A 22,641-nucleotide genomic window follows, 5' to 3' on the forward strand; every position below is an offset into this window, starting at 1 on the left:
AGACCCAGAGCTTCAGATTAAGATCTGTCACCTCCTAAATGATGATTTGGGAGTAGCCTGCTCGGTGTGTTTATCCAGAGGCAAGGGGTCCTGCATTCTGTGGGCCCCCAGCAAATTTCCACCTGACAGTCTGAGACTGAAGGATACTGCTGCAGAATACCCTGCAGTCCAGCTGGCTGCACAGGCGTCCTCATTCCTCCTGGTCACCTGCCGTGACAGACCCTGACAGACACAGAGAAACCAGCATTTCGTAGACCTCTCTCTTCAAGTTGGAGATAGATAACCCCCAGAAACCATTTGCTCCGTGGTGGTTCCCAGCGCAGAGTTTTGCTATGCCAACCTTTCCTCCCACCCACACGGCCGGCCACTCTGCTCGTAGTGCACTCGGGAAGGATGGACTCCTCTTGAAAGTGAGCTCCTCAGAGCATATTTTGAACGGTGTGCAGGCAATGCCAGAGGAAAGAGAAGTGGCAGAGAATATGAAAAAGTCTGTCTAATGAATAGAACCATCATGTCCTAATGTAAGTCAAAAACCCCTACGTTTTAATATAGCTACTCTATTAGAACATAGGATTTTTGTAGCTTGCCCTCATTTTCTTTCTTTTTCCATCTGTTCCTATATTAGGTGACATCTTATGTGAAATTTTCTACATTGTCCACACATCTGAACACCTAGATCTCACATTATTACAATGTGAAATAAGCTAGTGCTGGCAAGTGATGATTCTTACTGAGCTGTGAAGGATATGGACCATATTCACTTAGTTCTCTGCAAACTTTCAGTTGGATTTCAGCAAGCTGACACCTATCTCCAAAGGCTCATATTTCCCTTTTTAATTTTTTTTCTTTTTTCTGACACAGTAATTTGAGGCAAGTCAGGACATCTCAATTTTTAAGAGCCAGGAACCTGTGACAATCCAGTCCCTGAAGGGGAAATACTGTTGAAATAATTCCATGTAGTCTCCTATGTCTGCTAAAAGAGAGAATAAATATAATTAGAAAAATATGACTAATATCTTTCTCTGAATCCCCAGTGTGCATCTTTTTTAGCCATCTGTTCTCTCTCCTCTGGGGCCCGATCCCACATGTGCTGAAATGTAAGTACAGAACCTATCTGCAAACCTGAAGTTAAGGCTATGTTATACCTTCTAGTATAGGGGGATCTTATACGTCCTAGTTTTCCAGCTCTTAAGCTGTACCTTCTGTACAGAAGGGGCCCCACTGACTAGAAAGTGTGCCTTTACCAGCTTACCACTTTCACCATTTTTTGTCCTTTCCAGTATTCCCAGCAGTTAGAGAAATACTGCTATCCTTCTTTGGGCGCAGAGGAGGAACTGAGAAACACAGTTAAATGACTTGCTCTGGGCCATACAGGGACCGTGTGACAAACTAGAATGTGATACTGTTAAATAATACTGTAGAGGAATACACTTTTCTCTGAAGCTTTACTCCCAGTTTAAACTGACATATTCTACAAACAGGCACCATGTTACAATACCGATGCTCGTTAAATGACAGATTGAAAGTTAGTCTCAAAGTACCAGAGCAGCACATTCTCCTTGAGCCTTCCTTGTTAATAAATTGTGAATCACGTATATCTCATCAATAACCTGTTGTGAAAAAAAAACTTTTCCTTGTTAGATCAGGCCATTACAAAAATAGTATATTGTGCTTCTCATTTTATTTTGCAGATAAACAAGACTAATTACCATGATCTGACATGCCATCTCCAGAACAGAAGGTACAGTACTGAAAGGTATAATACATTTGCAATACAGGGATGGTTTATTTTAGGTATTAAGTGAAATGCCATTAACATAGAGTATGAAAAATACTACTCTATTCTTAATAGAATCTTTCTTGAAGGAACAATTGTAAAAATGGATTTCAGATTTTACTGCTTAAGTCAAAATATTAAATGTTTTACTAAATTATATTTTGGAAAATATGAAGCTTGTGCCACAAACAAGAAATAACTTTTATTATTCAGGGTGTCTTGGGTGTGTTTTAATTTCTTAGATTTCATAATGCAAAGTTAATCCTTGCCAGACCTTAAATAAGTAGGAGATTAGCAGAGTCAAGGAGCCCTTAAAGTCAAATCTTTTCACAAAGACCACTTTTCATTTTCTGCTTGATTAGGGCAAAATAGCCATCACGATCAATATGACAAGCAAACAGGAGGACTGAGTGGCAAAGAAATAGGTGGAAAAGTATTTGAGGGGTGTGGACATTTTAAGAAAGGAGATTAGAAAGATGGCACCAAAAGCCAAGGAACATATAAAAAAAAGGCCATATTCAGGTAAGAAGAAATCAGAGCAGTAGAAAAATTATCATTTTTGATACCTCAGTCAGGCAGCAGAGAACAGCTGCTGTGCTTGACAGAACAAACAATTCTTGCACCTGCAGAAAGAAAAGAAATAATAGCAACATAGCATCTTCCTGATGAAAAGAAGTAGATGTGAATGTCCTTGAGAATATAAATTGAGATGCCTGTTAAGGTCACAACGCGGCAACTCTGGGAGCAAAACAGATCCAATTACACAAAACACCTTGTCTGGGTTACTGGTGTATACCTAACACACAACATACATTCTCCCGTATGCTTCAGCAGGAATATTTGCTTGAAAGTTTCGTGTAAGCTGCAGCAGAGCTATGGGAGCTGGAGAGAGCATCCCCCCACACCGTGGCGCTCAGCGCCGGGGCAGCCTGCACCCTGACCGCAGCCCAGACTGCCCACCCGCGGCAGGGGGAGGCATGCAGGCACAAGCGCCGTGCCCCAAAAGGTTCTTGGGCCACATGGTGAGGACCAAAATTTTGGGATGTATGGACCCTGCTGTGATATCGAGATCAGCCACTCATCACTGCAGAAGAGAACTTGTGTTCAAACTGCAGGCATCTTTCTTCCTAAGTTTATGTATGTAGTACATTCAGTGATTAAATAAAGCAGAGAGGGAATTATACCACATGAATGGCCATCTGACAGCTTTCCAGGTACAATATAAACAGTCCTGACTGGTTTTCAGGGAAATACCTGAACATACTAACTTTATCAGCATACACAGGACTTTGCTACCTACAGAGAGCTTGCAGAGCACATACTTAAGACACATGATCATGAACACAAGGTGAAACATCAAAAAGAGGACTTCAAGGAAAGAGTACATTTCCCAGGACAGGCATCTGGATATTGTTGAGAATGAAATTTTGAATGAAACTGCAGCAGAAAAATCAAATAAAGCCTAGATTTTACAGACAGAGAAATCTACCATATATCACAATATATTTTTATAGGACAGGTTTCAATAGCTTCTGAGAACCAGGTCACAACCTTAATGTTGGCTGACTGAATCTATTGCATTACTATCATCACAGATCACTTTTGCATTAGTGATGTGCTAATACCACCAAACAGATTTTAATACATTATAATGTTGGAATTAACTACTGTTTTCTGATAAGGAGCAAGTCACCTTCTATTATCAGGCATCAAATCATTTTAGTATTTTGCTGATATGTTCTCCTCTGGTACAATCTGCCAAAGAAAATAGTTTGCCTGCCTGTAGAGTGGAAAGAAAATGTGACTGAATAAGATGCAGATAAAAATGGATACAGAAATTAGCCCTGAAGTACAATAGATTTCCCAAGACCTTGCTAAAAACTCAGAGACAGTTATATTTGGCTTTAAGTGTTCAAGCCCAATTTTTTTCTCAGAAAATGCTAGATCCTGTTCAGAGACCTTAAATGATGGCGAAGATATTTAAACGAAGACCAAATTTTATTTATTTGTGATTCACACTACAGTTATCAGTGGAAGACTAGGTATGGCAGATAGATAGTGAATGATATTTTTGTAGTATCATGTGAGTTTGGAACTCATATATCAAGTATTGACCAAAACTTTCATTTCAGCAACTGGGCTATGACCATAAGGGTGTGTCTATATCGGGTATTGAAGGATTTGTGGGTTTTGGGGGTTATGAATTTGGCTTGCATATATATATATATATATGGAGACTTATGGTACACACTCAAGCACACGACTGCTGCACTTGAAGTGGTTTCCTTTTGAAACAAAAGTTGCTGCCGTGCAATAGGCGGCTAGGGAGCACCATTTTAATGGGGACGCAAGGTCTTCCACTACATAACTCTTTACATTTTTATGGCACATGCAATGTTATATTGTTGGCAATTGGTTTATAATTTCATATCCATGATGCTTGTTGATAGAGATGCTGTTACAGGTCTGCTCTTTACCTAACTATCAGTTATCAAATTATGGTCACAGGTGGACTTCTCCACTATTATCTATTTTTAATTACTGAGTACTATGTCCTACTACTGGTGGATAATACTTAGCAAAAAGGACAGGAAAGTGCATTTAGTGGCTGTAATTGACAGAAACGGTAGGTAAATTCCTTGCTGTATAAGAAAAAAGCTGAAGTTGAAGATCTAGAAAATTGTCTCATCTAGAAAATGCCTACAGCCTACCGTTTTGTAGATGAGGACAGCAACATGTGTTTCATACTGGTTCTTGTATTATAAAGACAGAAAAGGTGTGTCTTGCCCTCCTTCTCTTGGCACATTTTCTTGACTGAAATTCTCTATTACTGCAATGATGTATTTAAAGACAGGTCTTCCTACATAACAAAACCTTCTGAAGGCTAGTACTACAGTGGTTCAAGTCAGCTACCCACACTCTCTTGTTCCAGTTTCTGAAAGGGACTTGCAGCTTGTTTATCCTGAGTGCACCTCCGACAGGTTCCCTTCTGAGTCATAGTCACAATAGCAAGACTGGAAGAGAGATGAGCAGCACGGCTGGAGCCATGGCTTCCAGAGAAGGTTGTCCCACGACAGCTGGTCAGGGACAGCACGCAGGGATCTGGTGTGATTGTCTACTGCTAGGTGTATGACCCTGAGGATTTCATAGAAACGGCTCTCCGTTTCTGGAGTCAGTGGGACTTTCTCTTCAGGGTCTCTGGAAAGATCGAAGAGCAGTGGGGGATCATGCCGTGTGATGAATCCTCCATGGCAGAAGCAAACGTGAGAATCGTAGCAACCATTGGAGTCTTCAGGACTGAAGTTTGGAGTGAAGAAAAAGACTTTCCAGACAGATTCACCTGCAATTTACAGACATAAAACAGCTGGTGATAAAATGACAGACTAAAAGTCCCCTAGTCTTATGAAACTTTAATTTACACCATGGGAAATCAGTCTTTTGGTACAACCTCGCTCTGTACAGGAACTGCAATATACTGAAAGAGTAAAACAAAATTAGGCAAAACAAAAATAAGCAAAACATGGCGATTTTCATGCTGCACATATTTATGAAATAATTTTGATTATTTCATCCCCTTGGAAGAATTCTGATTAACTAAATCATAGAAGACTTAAAAAAACTTTGTTTTTTTACGTAAACAGTACTAAGAAGGTTTGCATAAATATTTACTAAGCCATTGCACTCTCTTCTTCAAGACTTATTAAAATGTACCTTTACCCCTTGACCGTATCCAGACATTGTTGGGCCATGTCTGTTTCTCATTTTGCTAATCAAAATAATTTCATTTTTACCTTTTTCTCTCTTCCTCTCTTTGTTGCATTAACCCATTGCCCTCTGCCACATGCTTTCATTGCAAACACCTGGAGTCAAAGTTTCTCATTTTATTAAATGTGATGTCATGAAAAGGTATAATGGATGCTAAATTCCTGTCTTAGGCCTCTAGATGTTTTTTTCCAAAAATAAACAACTGTTACGGTAGTGCAAATTTTAGGTGATATTCTGCTTTGTAAAATAAGAACCAAAGCTTAATTTGCTGTGTACAGAAATTGAACTGTCTGCACTATTGTAAGTTCAGTCAATATTTTCACTGTTTAAAAATACTAATTATTTCCTGGATTAAGAATAAGCAGATATCAGTTGGTTCCTTCAAGAAGCACTCTTGAACGGAAGGTACACTGGAGAATCTGAAAATACTTAACAAGAAAGGAGTAAACAAAAAATGGCTACTATTTTCCTCAAGTATCACAGAACAGAAAGGGAAGGCAGGTACAGACAGGCACTTCCCAGGGAAGCACACCATCCTCCCACAGCAGGGAAGCATACAGTTCTCCAGAAATGGTCTAGAGAGTAATTAATTAGAGTCAAAATCTGTACTTTATTCTTAATAAAAGTAGGCTACTACCACTACTAGGTCTATGATGTCAGACTACCTACCCACTTGAGTGTATACAGACGTCAGAAATACATACTCATCAGTAATTTACATTCCTCAGCACCCTATTGCAAAAAACATTTTTTGTGTCACCTCATTTTTTTAAATACTGGGGGAAAAACTCTTTTTGGTATTTTGTTGAATGTTGTTAAGTTCACGGAAAGCTTGTTAATCTCGTAACAGATTGTCACAGATTTATGTGCGCTATAGTGGTTAATATTCATTAATCAATTCATCAGTTCAACAAAATGGAAAGCACTAGAAAATGTGGGAAGGGCAGAGATGAACTGGTACATGCCATGCTGTAACTACATCACACTCAGTTTTTAAAGATAAAAACAGTTTTAGAGAAAGAAATGTTTCAGCAGACTAAAGAGTCACAGGCTGCAGTTCTAGTCTATAGCATGAATTTGAAAGACGGTAGGTGAACTTTAAGATTCTTTACAGCTGCTTCTATCCCACAGCATTTTTCACATTATAAGAAATTTTACCTTTAGGAAGCAATTCAATGACAGAGCCTGGAGACTTCCAGTTCACTTAGTCTGTTCTTAAACCAGGGTCGGAGGGGTGATGGTTATTATACACATTAGACTGGGAGAACCCTCTGAATGCTGCTTGGAAGTCAGCAAAGGGGAAGGAGCTTTAAAGGCTGAGAGTGACTTGCTGGCACAGACAATAAAACGTGGCAGGCTTTAAAAGGCTCTGGCTGTGACAGCAGCAATGGCATAGTCTTACTGGGGAAAAGGGAAGGGAAGGGAAGGGAAGGGAAGGGAAAGGAAGGGAAGGGAAGGGAAGGGAAGGCAAGGCAAGGCAAGGCAAAGCAAGGCAAGGCAAGGCAAGGCAAGGCAAGGCAAGGCAGCATTCCTTCATCTACTTCTCCAATAACATTTTGAAAGGTTGGTTTGATACTTGAATTCTTTGCTGTTCTCTCAGAATTAAAAGAAACAAACAAAATCTAACACTCCTCCTTAAATTTCTTTGAACTTAGGCATGGAACATTTCCCAGAGCAGAAATACGCCTCTCATTTACTGAGATTTAGAATTTACATTCTGGGAAGGTATGTAATTCTATACCAAGCATTCCTTCAGGTTCTTTAGAAGTGATTAACTGGCAAGATGGACAATGAAGAACAGAAAAAGCCAAAGGGCTTTATTAATCAGTGCACCATGTGCCTTTGTAGACCATGCAACCTTTGCCCCACCTGAGAATTTGATTCAGCACCTTGATAGAAGAAGAGCAGAAAAAATTTATAAAAATATAAAATGTCAACTAAAAGAAATTCCAGCAAGGCCATAAACGTGAGAATTTTGTGGTCAGACTGTCTTACCACACATCTATCTTTGATGGCACACTTGTGCTGAATGACCTTGAAAAGAAATCTTCAGCCAACTTTTTTTGGTGTTGGGCACTGTAGCACCAGGCCAGTTCAAGGGCTTACAGATGACAGTATAAAGTTGGGGATTCTGAATTAATGCAAGTCAGTACAAGCAGTTCATATAGGTAAGACATGGGGAAAAGAAAGAAATAAGGAAGTCGTACCATGATTTTTTTCCACTCACAAAATAAAGAATTGTTCAGGTTTGCCTATATACAGAGCATATGGCACGTTGCAAAATCATGCGTAAGGCTGGGGACAGGGCGTGTGTGACATCACATCATGTCTGAATCACATCGCCAGTGTTTTGAAGAGCTGACACTAGTTTATCAGCTATGTTGATACATAATGACATGATTATACCACGCAAAACACTGAGTTCTGGGAGAGCAAAGTCTGTTATTGTTCAATGTTCATCTGTTGCACTACAGTAATGTTTCAGCGAGGATCTGGGACTTCATGTGGTGCTGGAGGAACAGCAGGGCAGACTTTAACCGCTGATTTCCTAAGCATTATAAAAACTAAAGCATATCTGCCAGTGTCTGTGGCTGTGGAGCAGCCAGTGTAATATACTAGGAGACATAAAGAGCTGTCAGACTTCTAATCTGTAAAGCTGATGAACTGTATAAGGCTCAATATTAAAAAGAGAGTGCTTTCTCCCAGTCTCTCTCAGCTGATATAAAATCTCATTTTGTCAGAGGGTTAACTACAAGGATCAAATTAATCTCTCAGTAATTAATGATACTTTTGTTCTGCAAAGCATCTGGATAGTAAACTCTCTATTTATATAAAGATAACTATACGTCTTCCTCAGTGAAGTTAGTAGTAAAATTGTAAGGGTTCCCCCACAGTAAAGTATATCAGGTCCTTTCTAAAACAGCAGGGAAGCCCTAGGACTGTAGCACCCTTCAAGATCCTTTCCCAATGCTTCACAGCTACTTTATTTAGCATCCATTTTCCCTACAATTCTCCAGCTCTCTGAATTGTCCAACAATTTCACCTATCAGCTCTCAGAATACCCCTTTTCCTCTACACATTAAGGAAAACAAAAACTACAGAAGTTGTGATATAAATAGTCTGAAATTAAAATAGGTTGCAAGGTTGCAATTAGTTCAAGCAAATCTGCTGTTAACATAATTATTCAGAGTTCGATCTCCCTAACAAACTCCTCTTCTGTTTTACTGTCCTTCACCTATCTATTTACCCTGTCATACTCATACAGACAACGGTAGCTCCAACAGATAGGTAGCAGCCACGAGATTAAACAAAAGTCTCCCAGTAAGATATATTAATATTTCCAAGATGAAGTGACACACTGGATATGTCATTTCTGTTATAATAGCACTGTTCTTAATCATTGATGGTTAAATGGTGTTTTCTGATAAGCAGTTCTTGAAGTGAATAGAAGCTATTGCTGTGCTATTGCCTGGACCTCATTTTTACTGCATTTAATTTATGACGGTAACTTTATAGGTTTGCTGCTACTGTCATCTCCTTTGTTCATATTATTTTGTTTCTTCTTTCTGAGGAAGAACAAGTTAAACAAGTCTGTTCTTCACTGTAAATTGGGGAGCTGGTCTCTCCTTGACTTGATGTTTTTGAGCATAACCCTTTGGCTGTAGCCTACCAATGTAAATTGCCCACAGACTTTTCCTATATCTTGAGTGTGCTCTGCAGCCATTGTCAGCCCCCACACTCTAACTCACGCCAGCTCTTCGACATTTCTACAGAGTAGCAGATGAAAGCTGCAACTCACTTGAAAATTACATTCTTCAGATAACCGTTGTTGTTGTTAGATTGAATCCTTTCTTCCCACTTCGTATATCTTTAGAGTCATTTAGAATTGTTAGGTTCTCTGCTAATCTTATATAAAGTAGATATCACACATGTGTATGTATTCAGCTCTTCAATAATTTAACAATTTAGAAAAGGTTTCGGCTGCTAAATTCTTGAAGAACTATATATAGCACACAGAGAATACTCTTTGGTTACTATAAAGAAAATATACATATTATTTTTATGAGTATGTGCATTCCTCAAACAGATATTAAAAATCTGCTATTTGAGTTAAAAAAATTGTAATTTTATTGTTCCTTCAGTTAAATTTGTATTTTTTAGATATTTGTTTTAAGTATCTGGGTATGTTACAATGTTATATTGTTACACCACTCAAAAGACAGCACATCATGTCCCAATGTAGGTGGAGAATAACAGTGATATTCAAAGACATAATGTTAGTTTATGAGAGTCAGTTGTTGCTAGAAGAGACTCACATAAAGAACTGTGCAGAACATAAAGTATTTGAGGTAAAAACATTTAAAAAAAACAGTAGTAGCAGTGATATTAAAATCTTAAGGATAGAAACTGCAGTGTTAAGTATTCTCTAAAACAGAAAAGATTGCACATTGGTGGATACCTAATAATCATACTGAACCACTGCTGCAGTCAAAAAACAAGACATGGTGAAACCATGCCCAGGCTGGTGAAGTTAAGACAGAAATCTCATAACTGAGCTCATTATCTAGAGTAAGTGCTGTGATATGAGAATCTTCCACTCAATTCTGTTCAAAAGTCAAGATTATGTGCTGAATGGTAGCAGCTGACAAAGAATTATTTTCGTGAATTCTTCATCATCACCTTCAAAAAGAATTGATTGATCATTTACAGTGTTTTCTTGTTGAAGAAACTCCCAAATGGGAAGCATCTGTGAGTATAGAAACTATGCTGCTAAAATAGGAAGTGCTATAAGGCAATGTTATGCCTCATATTTGGAAGTGTTAGTTAACAGCAACATGGAAGAATACATGTTGCCCTGGGAAAAAATTCCATCCATAGTAATTTGATGCACATAATCCAAACACTTGTTAAAGATTTTTTTGAAGAATCTATTTACTTGCTGAATGGTCTATGTAATTTTCAGTTCCAAGCAGCAGTCGATGGCATGCTGAAGACAGAAGATAATGTTGGCACAAAAAAAAATTACTGGTCATTTCCAACCTATATTCAAAAGTCCTTGAAAGCAGAAAAGCCTTATTTTATTGCTTGTGAGAGAAATTGTATTGACTTGCATGTACTGGTTTTCCACTGGAGTCCGTAAGAGATACAGTTAAGAACTGAGAGAGACAGACATTTAAGAATGTAACAAAACATAGCCACTTTGCCAAAGATGACAAAAACCAAAGAGAAACCTATTCAGAATTGTGTTTTGTCTTTTGTGCTTTCTGTCCTTCAAAAAGGTTTTATTAACAGAACATAAATTGAGGACAATCATTACTCTCCTACATAAAGTGGATTGTAATCATTCTGAGATGAACAGATCTGCAAGATTCAGACAGTAATTTTCATGATACTGAGCAGACGAACAAGACAAAGATGCAAACGAAGCCCTAAGCAACTTCTGCAAATATTTTCAGACAGGTTTGAACCAACCAAAACCAAAACCACGCCCAGGAATTTGTTTGTAAGTTATTTTCTCCAGACATTTTTCAAAATATGGATATCAAAAAAACCTTTGACACACAGAATGCTAATCATAGAATCATAGAATCATTAAGGTTGGAAAAGACCTCTAAGATCATCGAGTCCAACCGTCTACCCAACACACCATGCCCACTACACCATGTCCCTAAGTGCCTGTCCTAGTTTCGGCAGGGATAGGGTTAAATTTCTTCCTAGTGCTGTGTTTTGGATTTAGTATGAGGAGAATGTTGATAACACACTGATGTTTTCAGTTGTTGCTAAGTGCCCTCCTAGTCCAAGGACAGCTCCCGTGCCTACTGACTGAGCTAGGTACACAAGATGGGAGGGAACATAATCAGGACAGCCAGCCCAGCTGGCCAATGGGGTATTCCATACCATGTGACATCATGCTCAGTATATGAAGGGTAGGCGTGATCCAGGAAGTGCCGATCGCTACTTGGTTATCGGTCAGCGCGGGTGGTGAGCAATTGCATTGTGCATCACTCATTTTGTATATTCTATCATTATTTATTATCATTATTCTCCCTTTTCTGGTCTATTAAACTGTCTTTATCTCAACCCACGAGTTTTTCTCACTCTTACCCTTCCGATTCTCTCCCCGTCCCACTGGGGGGGCAGGGGGAGTGAGTAAGCGGCTGCGTGGTATTTGGCTGCTGCCAGGTTAAACCACGACAGTCCTTTTTGGCGCCCAACGTGGGGCTCAAAGGGTTGAGATAACGATAGATCTGACCAAAGTGTGTTAAGGCAAAATTGTTATAAGCATCCATTATATTGATTGGTCACAATGTTGATGTATTGGCTGTCAAAGTTGTGGGGCTGGCTCTCAATGTTGGGTCATGTAATACCTTGCTTGCAGTACATGTTCCGGTTTGTGCTGTTTATCATTATTCGGAACTGGGCCAAGACTATCATTTTGTTGCTGTTTTATGAGGTGATAAAATCATTGGTCGTAAGTCTAATCTGGTATCTGTATTCGGCACTGCCGTCATTTCTGTACCTCGGGAACCACCTCTTAGAAATTATTGGTAATTGCACTTGTTCCTCCTCGGAGAATGAATTTAAGGGGGAGACGGGATGGGACACTCTCTCCCACTTGTTCATCTTCCCTTCCATATCATCAGAAACTCCTTTTTCTTCTATCCTCTTCACAAAGATGTCTACAATATTCCCTGAGAATTTTGAATATCCTTGGGATGCTCAAACAAGCATGTTCATGTTGCTACTATGTCTCCTGAATGTGGTTCAGGCCTTGTTTAGGGTTAAACAACTCTTCAGGAATACTGTCCAGAGATCAACCCTCAGGAACAAGAAAAGAGGGAGGGCAAGCAGCGGTGCCTCATCGGGGCGGGCGGAGCGGCGAGTCTCGGGGGCGGCTACAGACACGGTGGCTACTCAAAACCCCACGACAGGCACTGCGGCTACTCCAACCCCCATGACAACCCCTGTGGCTACTCAAACCCTGGCAACAGTCACCGTAGCTTCTCCAACCCCTGCGACAAGCACTGCAGCCACTCAAGCTCCGGCAACAGGCACTACAATTACTCCAACCCCCATGACAAGCACTGCAGCTACCCAAACCCCAGCAACAGGCACTACAGCTGAACCAGAGGACCAACCCTTGCTGGTATCCATTGCCCCTGTACAAAAGAGGAAATCTTGGAAGCGGAGATCAGGTCATTTAGAAAGGGATGGTGGAAGAGCAGGGACATCACGAGGAGAGGAGGAGGAAGAGGAAGAACTCATAAACGAGACGGAAACCACCCGATCCCTATCCCTGAGTGAGCTGCGAGATATGCGGAAAGATTTCAGCTGTCGTCCAGGCGAGCATATTGTTACCTGGCTGCTCCGATGCTGGGATAATGGGGCCAGTAGCCTGGAATTAGAGGGGAAGGAGGCCAAACAGCTGGGATCCCTTGCTAGGGAAGCCGGTATTGACAAAGCAATCGGAAAAGGGACACAGGTCCTCAGCCTCTGGAGGCGACTGCTGTCAGGCGTAAAGGAAAGATATCCCTTCAAGGAAGATGTTATATATCGCCTAGGCAAATGGACCACTATGGAGAGAGGTATCCAGTACCTGAGAGAACTAGGCGTGCTGGAGGTGGTTTATAGTGACCTGGACGACATCCGAACACCCAAAGATCCAGATGACGTCCAGTGCACCCGACCCATGTGGCGGAAGTTGGTACGGAGCGCACCAGCATCGTATGCCAGTTCGTTGGCAGTACTGTGCTGGAAAGAGGAAGAAGCACCAACAGTGGATGAGGTGGTTAACAGACTTCGGGATTTCGAAGAAACTATCTCCTCCTCCCTTGTCTCGGCTGTGGAGAAACTATCCTGAGAGGTCCAGCAACTCAAAGACGATAGGTCCTATTCTCCACCTGTACGGAGCAGTATCTCAGCCATTAAGAGTCAGCGTTTTTCTCCTCAAGAGAGAGGATATCGAAAGTACACACCACAGGGCACCCTGTGGTTTTACCTGCGTGACCACGGAGAGGACATGAGGCAGTGGGATGGAAAACCTACCTTGACCCTAGAGGCACGTGTACGTGAGTTGCAAGGAAAAACAATCACACAAGGGGGTTCTCTCAGGAAAAATGCTGCTCCAGTTTTCAGGAAAACCCTGTCTCACGACGGTCCAGTTTCCACTGAACAGTTCCCCAGACAGAGTAGAAGGGCTGATCTTACTTTGGACTGTAATGAAGGAATTCTTGACTCGCGTTTGCAAGAAGTGAGAGATGGATACTATGACCAGAACTAGAGGGGCCCTGCCTCCGGCCAGGTAGAGGAAAGGGACAACGGGGTTTACTGGACTGTGTGGATTCGATGGCCTGGCACATCAGACCCACAGGAGTATAAGGCTCTCGTAGACACCGGTGCACAGTGTACCCTGATGCCATCAAGCTATAAAGGGGCAGAACCCATTTGTATTTCTGGAGTGACAGGGGGATCCCAAGAGTTAACTGTATTGGAGGCCGAAGTGAGCCTAACCGGGAATGAGTGGCAGAAGCACCCCATTGTGACTGGCCCAGAGGCTCCGTGCATCCTTGGCATAGGCTACCTCAGGAGAGGGTATTTTAAGGACCCAAAAGGGTATCGGTGGGCTTTTGGTATAGCTGCCCTGGAGACGGAGGAAATTAAACAGCTGTCCACCTTGCCTGGTCTCTCAGAGGACCCTTCTGTTGTGGGGTTGTTGAGGATTGAAGAACAACAAGTACCAGTCGCTACCACAACAGTGCACCGGCAGCAATACCGCACCAACCGAGACTCCCTGATCCCTATCCATGAGCTGATTCGTCGACTGGAGTGCCAAGGAGTGATCAGCAAGACTCGCTCACCCTTTAACAGTCCCATGTGGCCAGTGCGAAAGTCCAATGGAGAGTGGAGACTAACAGTAGACTACCGTGGCCTGAACGAAGTCACGCCGCCACTGAGTGCTGCCGTGCCGGACATGTTAGAACTTCCATACGAACTGGAGTCAAAGGCAGCCAAGTGGTACGCCACAATTGACATTGCTAATGCCTTCTTCTCCATCCCTTTGGCGGCAGAGTGCAGGCCACAGTTTGCTTTCACTTGGAGGGGTGTCCAGTACACCTGGAACTGACTGCCCCAGGGGTGGAAACACAGCCCTACCATTTGCCATGGACTAATTCACACCGCACTGGAACAGGGTGAGGCTCCAGAACACCTGCAATACATTGATGACATCATCGTGTGGGGCAACACAGCAGAAGAAGTTTTTGAGAAAGGGGAGAGAATAATTCAAATCCTTCTGAAAGCCGGTTTTGCCATAAAACAAAGTAAGGTCAAGGGACCTGCACAGGAGATCCAGTTTTTAGGAATAAAATGGCAAGATGGACGTCGTCAGATCCCAATGGATGTGATCAACAAAATAACAGCCATGTCTCCACCAACTAGCAAAAGGGAAACACAAGCTTTCTTAGGCGTTGTGGGCTTTTGGAGAATGCATATTCCAGATTACAGCCTGATTGTAAGCCCTCTCTATCAAGTGACCAGGAAGAACGACTTCAGATGGGGCCCTGAGCAACAACAAGCCTTTGAACAAATTAAACAGGAGATAGTTCATGCAGTAGCTCTTGGGCCAGTCCGGGCAGGACAAGATGTGAAGAATGTGCTCTACACCGCAGTCGGGGAGAATGGCCCTACCTGGAGCCTCTGGCAGGAAGCACCAGGGGAGATTCAAGGTCGACCCTTAGGGTTCTGGAGTTGGGGATACAGAGGATCTGAGGCCCGCTACACTCCAACTGAGAAGGAGATATTGGCAGCATATGAAGGGGTTCGAGCTGCTTCGGAAGTGGTTGGTACTGAAGCACAGCTCCTCCTGGCACCCCGACTGCCGGTGCTGGGCTGGATGTTCAAAGGGAGGGTCCCCTCTACACATCATGCAACCGATGTTATGTGGAGTAAGTGGGTCGCACTGATCACATAACGGGCCCGAATAGGCAACCCCAGTCACCCAGGAATCTTGGAGGTGATCACGAACTGGCCAGAAGGCAAAGATTTTGGAATATCCCCAGAGGAGGAGGGGACACGTGCTGAAGAAGCCCCACTGTATAATAAACTACCAGAAAACGAGAAGCAATATGCCCTGTTCACTGATGGGTCCTGTCGCCTTGTGGGAAAGCATCGGAGGTGGAAAGCTGCTGTATGGAGTCCTATACGCCAAGTTGCAGAAACTACTGAAGGAGAAGGTGAATCGAGCCAGTTTGCAGAGGTAAAAGCCATCCAGCTGGCCTTGGACATTGTTGAACGAGAAAAATGGCCAGTACTCTATCTCTATACTGACTCATGGATGGTGGCAAATGCCCTGTGGGGGTGGTTGCAGCAGTGGAAGCAGAACAACTGGCAGCGCAGAGGTAAACCCATCTGGGCTGCCGCATTGTGGCAAGATATTGCTGCCCGAGTAGAGAACCTGGTTGTAAAAGTACGTCACGTAGATGCTCACGTACCCAAGAGTCGGGCCACTGAAGAACATCAAAACAACCAGCAGGTGGATCAGGCTGCTAAGATTGAAGTGGCTCAGGTGGATCTGGACTGGCAACATAAGGGTGAATTATTTATAGCTCGGTGGGCCCATGATGCCTCAGGCCATCAAGGAAGAGATGCAACATATAGATGGGCTCGTGATCGAGGGGTGGACTTAACCATGGACACTATTGCACAGGTTATCCATGAATGTGAAACGTGCGCTGCAATCAAACAAGCCAAGCGAGTAAAGCCTCTTTAGTATGGGGGACGATGGTTGAAATACAAATATGGGGAGGCCTGGCAGATTGATTATATCACACTCCCACAAACCCGGCACGGCAAGCGCTATGTGCTCACCATGGTGGAAGCAACCACCGGCTGGCTAGAAACATACCCTGTGCATCATGCCACTGCCCGGAACACCATCCTGGGCCTTGAAAAGCAAGTCCTATGGCAACATGGCACCCCAGAAAGAATTGAGTCAGACAACGGGACTCATTTCCGAAACACCCTCATAGACACCTGGGCCAAAGAGCACGGCATTGAGTGGGTCTATCACATCCCCTACCACGCACCAGCCTCTGGGAAAATCGAACGATACAACGGGCTGCTAAAGACAACACTGAGGGCAATGGGTGGTGGGACATTCAAGCATTGGGATACACATTTAGCAAAAGCCACCTGGTTAGTCAACACTAGGGGGTCTGTTAATCGAGCTGGCCCTGCCCAATCAAGACTCTTACGTACTGTAGATGGAGATAAAGTCCCTGTCGTGCACATAAGAAATATGCTGGGGAAGACAGTCTGGGTTACTCCTGCCTCTGGCAAGGGAAAACCCATCCATGGGGTTGCTTTTGCTCAAGGACCTGGGTGCACTTGGTGGGTGATGCGAAAGGATGGGGAAGTCCGGTGTGTACCTCAAGGGGATTTGATTTCGGGGGAAAATAGCCAATGAACTGAATTTTATGACATAAATTGTTATATGATATTGTATATCATTATTTCTATGGTTGCTATCAATGGTATAGCAGTGAAAATCACCCAGATTAATGAAGAATGAACATTGATGAAACCGAGCAAAGTGCAACGATGATAGAACTGGAAGAGCGCAGCAGTACCGAAATGAGAACTGGCTTCAGGATGCAACAGCCCAACACCACACACCATCTTTCTGGCCCTGAAAGACTGTTATGACAGATGGAGCCCAAAGTTGTGGACTAAAAGAACTCAATGGACATTTATATATATTTATGTATATATGTGTATATATGTATTATATGTATATATGTATGTATATGTATTATATATGTATATATATAAAAAAGATAGTGGTGATTAATTGAAAGGTATAGAAAAAATGTGAGACCTAAGCATAAAGTAAATGGTATGGAATAAGGGGTGGATACTGTCCTAGTTTCGGCAGGGATAGGGTTAAATTTCTTCCTAGTGCTGTGTTTTGGATTTAGTATGAGGAGAATGTTGATAACACACTGATGTTTTCAGTTGTTGCTAAGTGCCCTCCTAGTCCAAGGACAGCTCCCGTGCCTACTGACTGAGCTAGGTACACAAGATGGGAGGGAACATAATCAGGACAGCCAGCCCAGCTGGCCAATGGGGTATTCCGTACCATGTGACATCATGCTCAGTATATGAAGGGTAGGCATGATCCAGGAAGTGCCGATCGCTACTTGGTTATCGGTCAGCGCAGGTGGTGAGCAATTGCATTGTGCATCACTCATTTTGTATATTCTATCATTATTTATTATCATTATTCTCCCTTTTCTGGTCTATTAAACTGTCTTTATCTCAACCCACGAGTTTTTCTCACTCTTACCCTTCCGATTCTCTCCCCGTCCCACTGGGGGGGCGGGGGGAGTGAGTGAGCGGCTGCGTGGTATTTGGCTGCTGCCAGGTTAAACCACGACAGTCCCTCATCTACACGTCTTTTAAATACCTCCAGGGATGGTGACTCAACCACTTCCCTGGGCAGCCTGTTCCAAGGCCTGACCACTCTTTCAGTAAAGAAATTTCTCCTAACATCCAGTCTAAATCTCCCTTGGCGCAACGTGGGGTCATTTCCTCTCGTCCTATCGCTAGTTACTTGGCAGAAGAGACCGACCCCCACCTCACTACAACCTCCTTCAGGTAGTTGTAGAGCGCAATGAGGTCTTCCCTCAGCCTCCTCTTCTCCAGACTAAACAATCCCAGTTCCCTCAGCCGCTCCTCATAAGACTTGTGCTCCAGGCCCTTCACCAGCTTTGTTGCCCTTCTCTGGACACGCTCCAGCACCTCCATGTCCTTCTTGTAGTGAGGGGCCCAAAACTGAACACAGGATTCGAGATGCGGCCTCACCAGTGCTGAGTACAGGGGCACGATCACCTCCCTACTCCTGCTGGCCACACTATTTCTGATACAGGCCAGGATGCCATTGGCCTTCTTGGCCACACTGCCGGCTCATGTTCAGCTGGCTGTCAACCAGCACCCCCAGGTCCTTTTCCTCTGGGCAGCTTTCCAGCCACTCTTCCCCAAGCCTGTAGCGTTGCCTGGGATTGTTGTGACCCAAGTGTAGGACCCGGCACTTGGCCTTGTTGAACCTCATACAGTTGGCCTCAGCCCATCCATCCAGACTGTCCAGGTCCCTCTGCAGAGCCTTCCTACCCTCAAGCAGATCAACACTCCCGCCCAACTTGGTATCATCTGCAAACTTACTGAGGGAGCACTCAATCCCCTCATCCAGATCATTGATGAAGATATTGAACAGGACCGGCCCCAATACTGAGCCCTGGTGAACACCGCTCATGACCGGCCGCCAACTGGATTTAACTCCGTTGATCACAACTCTCTGGGCTCGGCCGTCCAGCCAGTTTTTTACCCAGCGAAGAGTGTACCTGTCTAAGCCGTGAGCCGCCAGCTTCGCTAGGAGAATGCTGTGGGAGACAGTGTCAAAGGCTTTACTGAAGTCGAGGTTACTTCATTGTTTTGTAATGAAGTATTACAAATCATTAATCTGAGAACTGATAGCGTGTTTAACCTTTAAATAGCAAGAAGAATAACTAAAAACAAAGAAATAACTATGCAAAGTTACTTTAAAAGTGAAAAGTAGAAATTTTGTAAATGCAGTAGCCTGGAATTTTGTGCACTGCCAAAGAATACTGAATATTCATTTGTTTTATTTTAAAAAGTTGAGGACAAAGGTGAATTATGCTTCCCTACAGCTGTCTCAGATAGTTGAATTTTTTTTTTTTTACTTTTAATGAATTACTGAGATCTTCTGAAAAAAAAAAATTATTTTGAAAATTTAATCAGTTAATCATAAATGACAACATAGCAAAGGGGTTCCTTTTGTCAGAGTAAAAAAAACTGAATTAAAGAAAGCAACCATTTCTAAGTGATATGGTGCAAAAATCTCAGTATCAGTCAGCCCTAAATATTAAAAAAAAAAATTCTGAATGACTGAATTTTACTTTTGTTGTAAAGATTATAGTATGTGCAGTTTAGCATCTGAAATATACAACAATAGCTTTTGTCCCACTGTTAGAAAATGCCTGTCTTTGCCAGAATCTGAAACTAGCAAAAGATTACAAATGGTGTTAAACTTTGGGGTGAATAACTGAAAGTAAAAAGGAATTTGCATCCTTTGTTTTTATTAGAAAGAAAAGTTGGAAAAATTGTGCAGGTATTAAGCCAGTTAGAACTACAAAAAAGGATATTTTCTGATAGATTGGAGGGTGTTCTAATACCCAGTGTTTCAGCTGGAAATTGAGTCTTGGGGGGCATAGAAAAGTTTAAACCTATTTCATTAATGTTCTTATGGGCCTATCATTTGGAACCAATACATTTGAAGAAATGGAAAGTAGAAGCTTACTGAAGGTCTGTGATGCAGAATAATGTCACTAATGGGCGTGTATGTTCAAACAATGCAAAAATCCCTCAAAATCCCGAATTAAACCCAAACATCAAAAGTACATATCACAGGATGTTCTCTTAAAGATGATCAGCAGGGACTTTTATATAAATTTATTCCTAAGAAATTTCTAGAAGTCTATTTTCTGTTTGCACATGGACCTGTTCAAGGTTAAGGTATTTCAGAGAAATCCAGCAGTTTGCCAGTGTGGACCTCTATGCAAAAACGAAACTTCATTTCACAGTTCTCCAGTCAGCACGAATGCTTGAGTTTGAAGAGAAGAGTTTTAGGAAGCAATGGGAATATTTTCTTGTCTTGGTGGTATGCAAGGTGGATGCAGAGATCTTCAGTTATTCTGCAGATGATGGTAAGTGATGGAAAAGGGAAAGAACCTTGACTCTTTCCTCCTAATTTCCAGCTTTAAGGAATGCATGTGTGCAGCATAGTGAAAAACCGGCTTTACCCTTCTGAAGTGCTATAACCTGTTAAAATCTCCTTCCTACTAAAAACAAGAACAGAGCAGGGTCTCCTGGGGCTGCAGATGAGATGAATACATTTTAACTGTTCCTTATATAGGACTTAAATGGAGAGGTCAGAATTGTTTTGATGAAAGGTTACTTCAGATCCGTCACTCAATTAATACAAAATCATTTTGGCTAGTAAACTCTGTTCAGTCATGCATGAAGTAAACAAAACAAAGTTTTTCTGGGGTTTTGTTTGTTTGTTTGGGGGTTTGGGTTTTGGTTTTTCTTTTTTTTAATAAGTAATTGTTCACTGGATTGGTGTACAGGAGGTTTGGTTTGTGCCTTCCATGCTGCAGCCATTCCTGCCCCTTAGTTTGCAATCTAAACCAGGAGAAAGGAAAATGTAAATAAGAAAAAAAAACAGAAAGAAAAAGAAGTGAAGGTCTCTATTTCATTTCAACTTAACCAACTGGCCTAGGAAGTTGGGCTTATGTTCTTACTATGGTTAGAAATAGGGTAAATATTTAAAAAGACAAGGTCAGGATTTAATATTTTTTTTTCCCCTTTATTTGTCTCTGTCTCCCAGAGTAAGTAGGGGAATGCTGGTAAGGAGTGGAGCACTGCAAGTCCCAGGGTATAAATAGCTCTGCCTGAGCCTAACAATAACTCTGCTGCCACTGTCACAGAGCAGAGCAGAGGCAAGAAAATACTGTAACAGTATTTGTCATGCTTGTCAGGAGAAACACTTTCCTCCCTAAAATATGGTTAGCAGAAATGTGTATCAGTTGATTAGGTCAATTTTCTTGAGCTTGATATAAACAGTTCTGTGGTGTCTATTCAAGCTAGAAATGCCCTTCTCCCCTTTGGCAGTTATGTTATTTCATACTTACCAAATAATATGCCTATACTGTATCACCCAAATTCAGCTGCAGCTGCTCTGATATGAGGATCAAGATAGCAAATTAAAATACTTAATGAGATAGTTTAGGTAAATGACACTTGATGCTTGTTCTGCTTCCTCCAGCTCTTGTGGTTGAAACACTGAACACAAACAAGGGATTTGGGAGACCATTTGGGATGCCTCCATGAAATGGGCAAGATCAGGTAGAGAGAGAGAAGAAAATAAAAACAAGGGGGCAAACGAAGAGTGAAGATGATGCTCACAAAGCAAGTTAGGAAGCAGGGGAAACAAAATATCTTCAATAATCGAGTAGATGAAAAGATCGTAATGGACTTCAGCAAGAAACAGTAATAAGTGACTCAGATGTTTGATACAGTGCAAAAATGTATGTCTTCTTGATACTATCAAAGAACAAAACTAGGAGCAAAGAAAGAAGCCAAAAAGAACTTAAAAAAAAAAAATCAAAAAACACTTGTAAGATAAGAGACTTCTCTAGAGAGAACAGTGGAAGTGAAGGAACTTGTGAGACTATACAGCAAAGGCAAATGACAGGAAAACCCTCATGAGGGTCAGAGTTTATTACAGCTTCTGCAGTTGCAGAAGTGAAAGACTCACACAAGGGCTTGATCAATTAAGAAGATCAAAAGGAGTTTCACTATCAGTGAGAATAGAAGCTCAGAAATGGGGAGGGAAAGGGGAATAAACAGATGGGAAAAGGATGAAAACAGGGTAAAAGGACACAGTTGAGAGGGGAGAAAGGGGCTGCTCTTTGTCCAACAAAAATGTGATATAAGTAACCTGAAGATTCACGAGTTATTACTGAAAGAAAAGTGAATTTTCTCCTGTGACCTATATATTCTGAATTAGATACTTGATGCTATTTAAGTCTCTCATGGGATTGTGTAGCTTAACCCATGGAGAACAGACATAAATCCACATCATGCTGACACTTCAGTGTTTTTCATGCATGGTGACCCTCAAAACCAGAAAAGTGGTCTGCAGCACTTGCCTTCTACTGTTGAGGAAATCTCAACAAAAAGCTTTGCTGTAGACTATAACATGCAAATGTATAAATATCAGTAAAAGATATGTCTATGTATCTATGGAAACTCGTTACTTACTGTTACAAGTTTCTATACCATTCCTTTAATAGACTACATTGCCACTGCATGTTGCTTAATAGCAACAAAGACAAAGACAAAGGCTGGTGACAAGGAATGAGGTTTCATGAGACCTAATGAAGTTTATAAAGTGATTTTGGGGAAGGACATCTATGCCTCCCCATTAAGAACTGCCCCAATCACCAAGAATGCTTATCTGT

General features: G+C 42.0%; 1 protein-coding gene across 2 annotated transcripts in view; it reads right to left on the reverse strand.

The window, feature by feature from the left end:
• Positions 1-1,664: 1,664 nt before the first annotated feature.
• The window catches only part of STS (steroid sulfatase), a 134,854-nt gene continuing 113,877 nt past the window's right edge, over positions 1,665-22,641 (reverse strand). For both annotated transcript variants that reach the window (XM_075133606.1, XM_075133614.1), the window contains exon 11: positions 1,665-5,117. In XM_075133606.1, coding sequence (XP_074989707.1) covers positions 4,735-5,117 — 383 coding nt within the window. In that variant the 3' untranslated portion in view covers positions 1,665-4,734. The remainder of the gene's footprint in view (positions 5,118-22,641) is intronic.

The sequence above is a fragment of the Calonectris borealis genome, chromosome 1, assembly GCF_964195595.1.
Source record: "Calonectris borealis chromosome 1, bCalBor7.hap1.2, whole genome shotgun sequence".
Taxonomy (NCBI): Eukaryota; Metazoa; Chordata; class Aves; order Procellariiformes; family Procellariidae; genus Calonectris; species Calonectris borealis.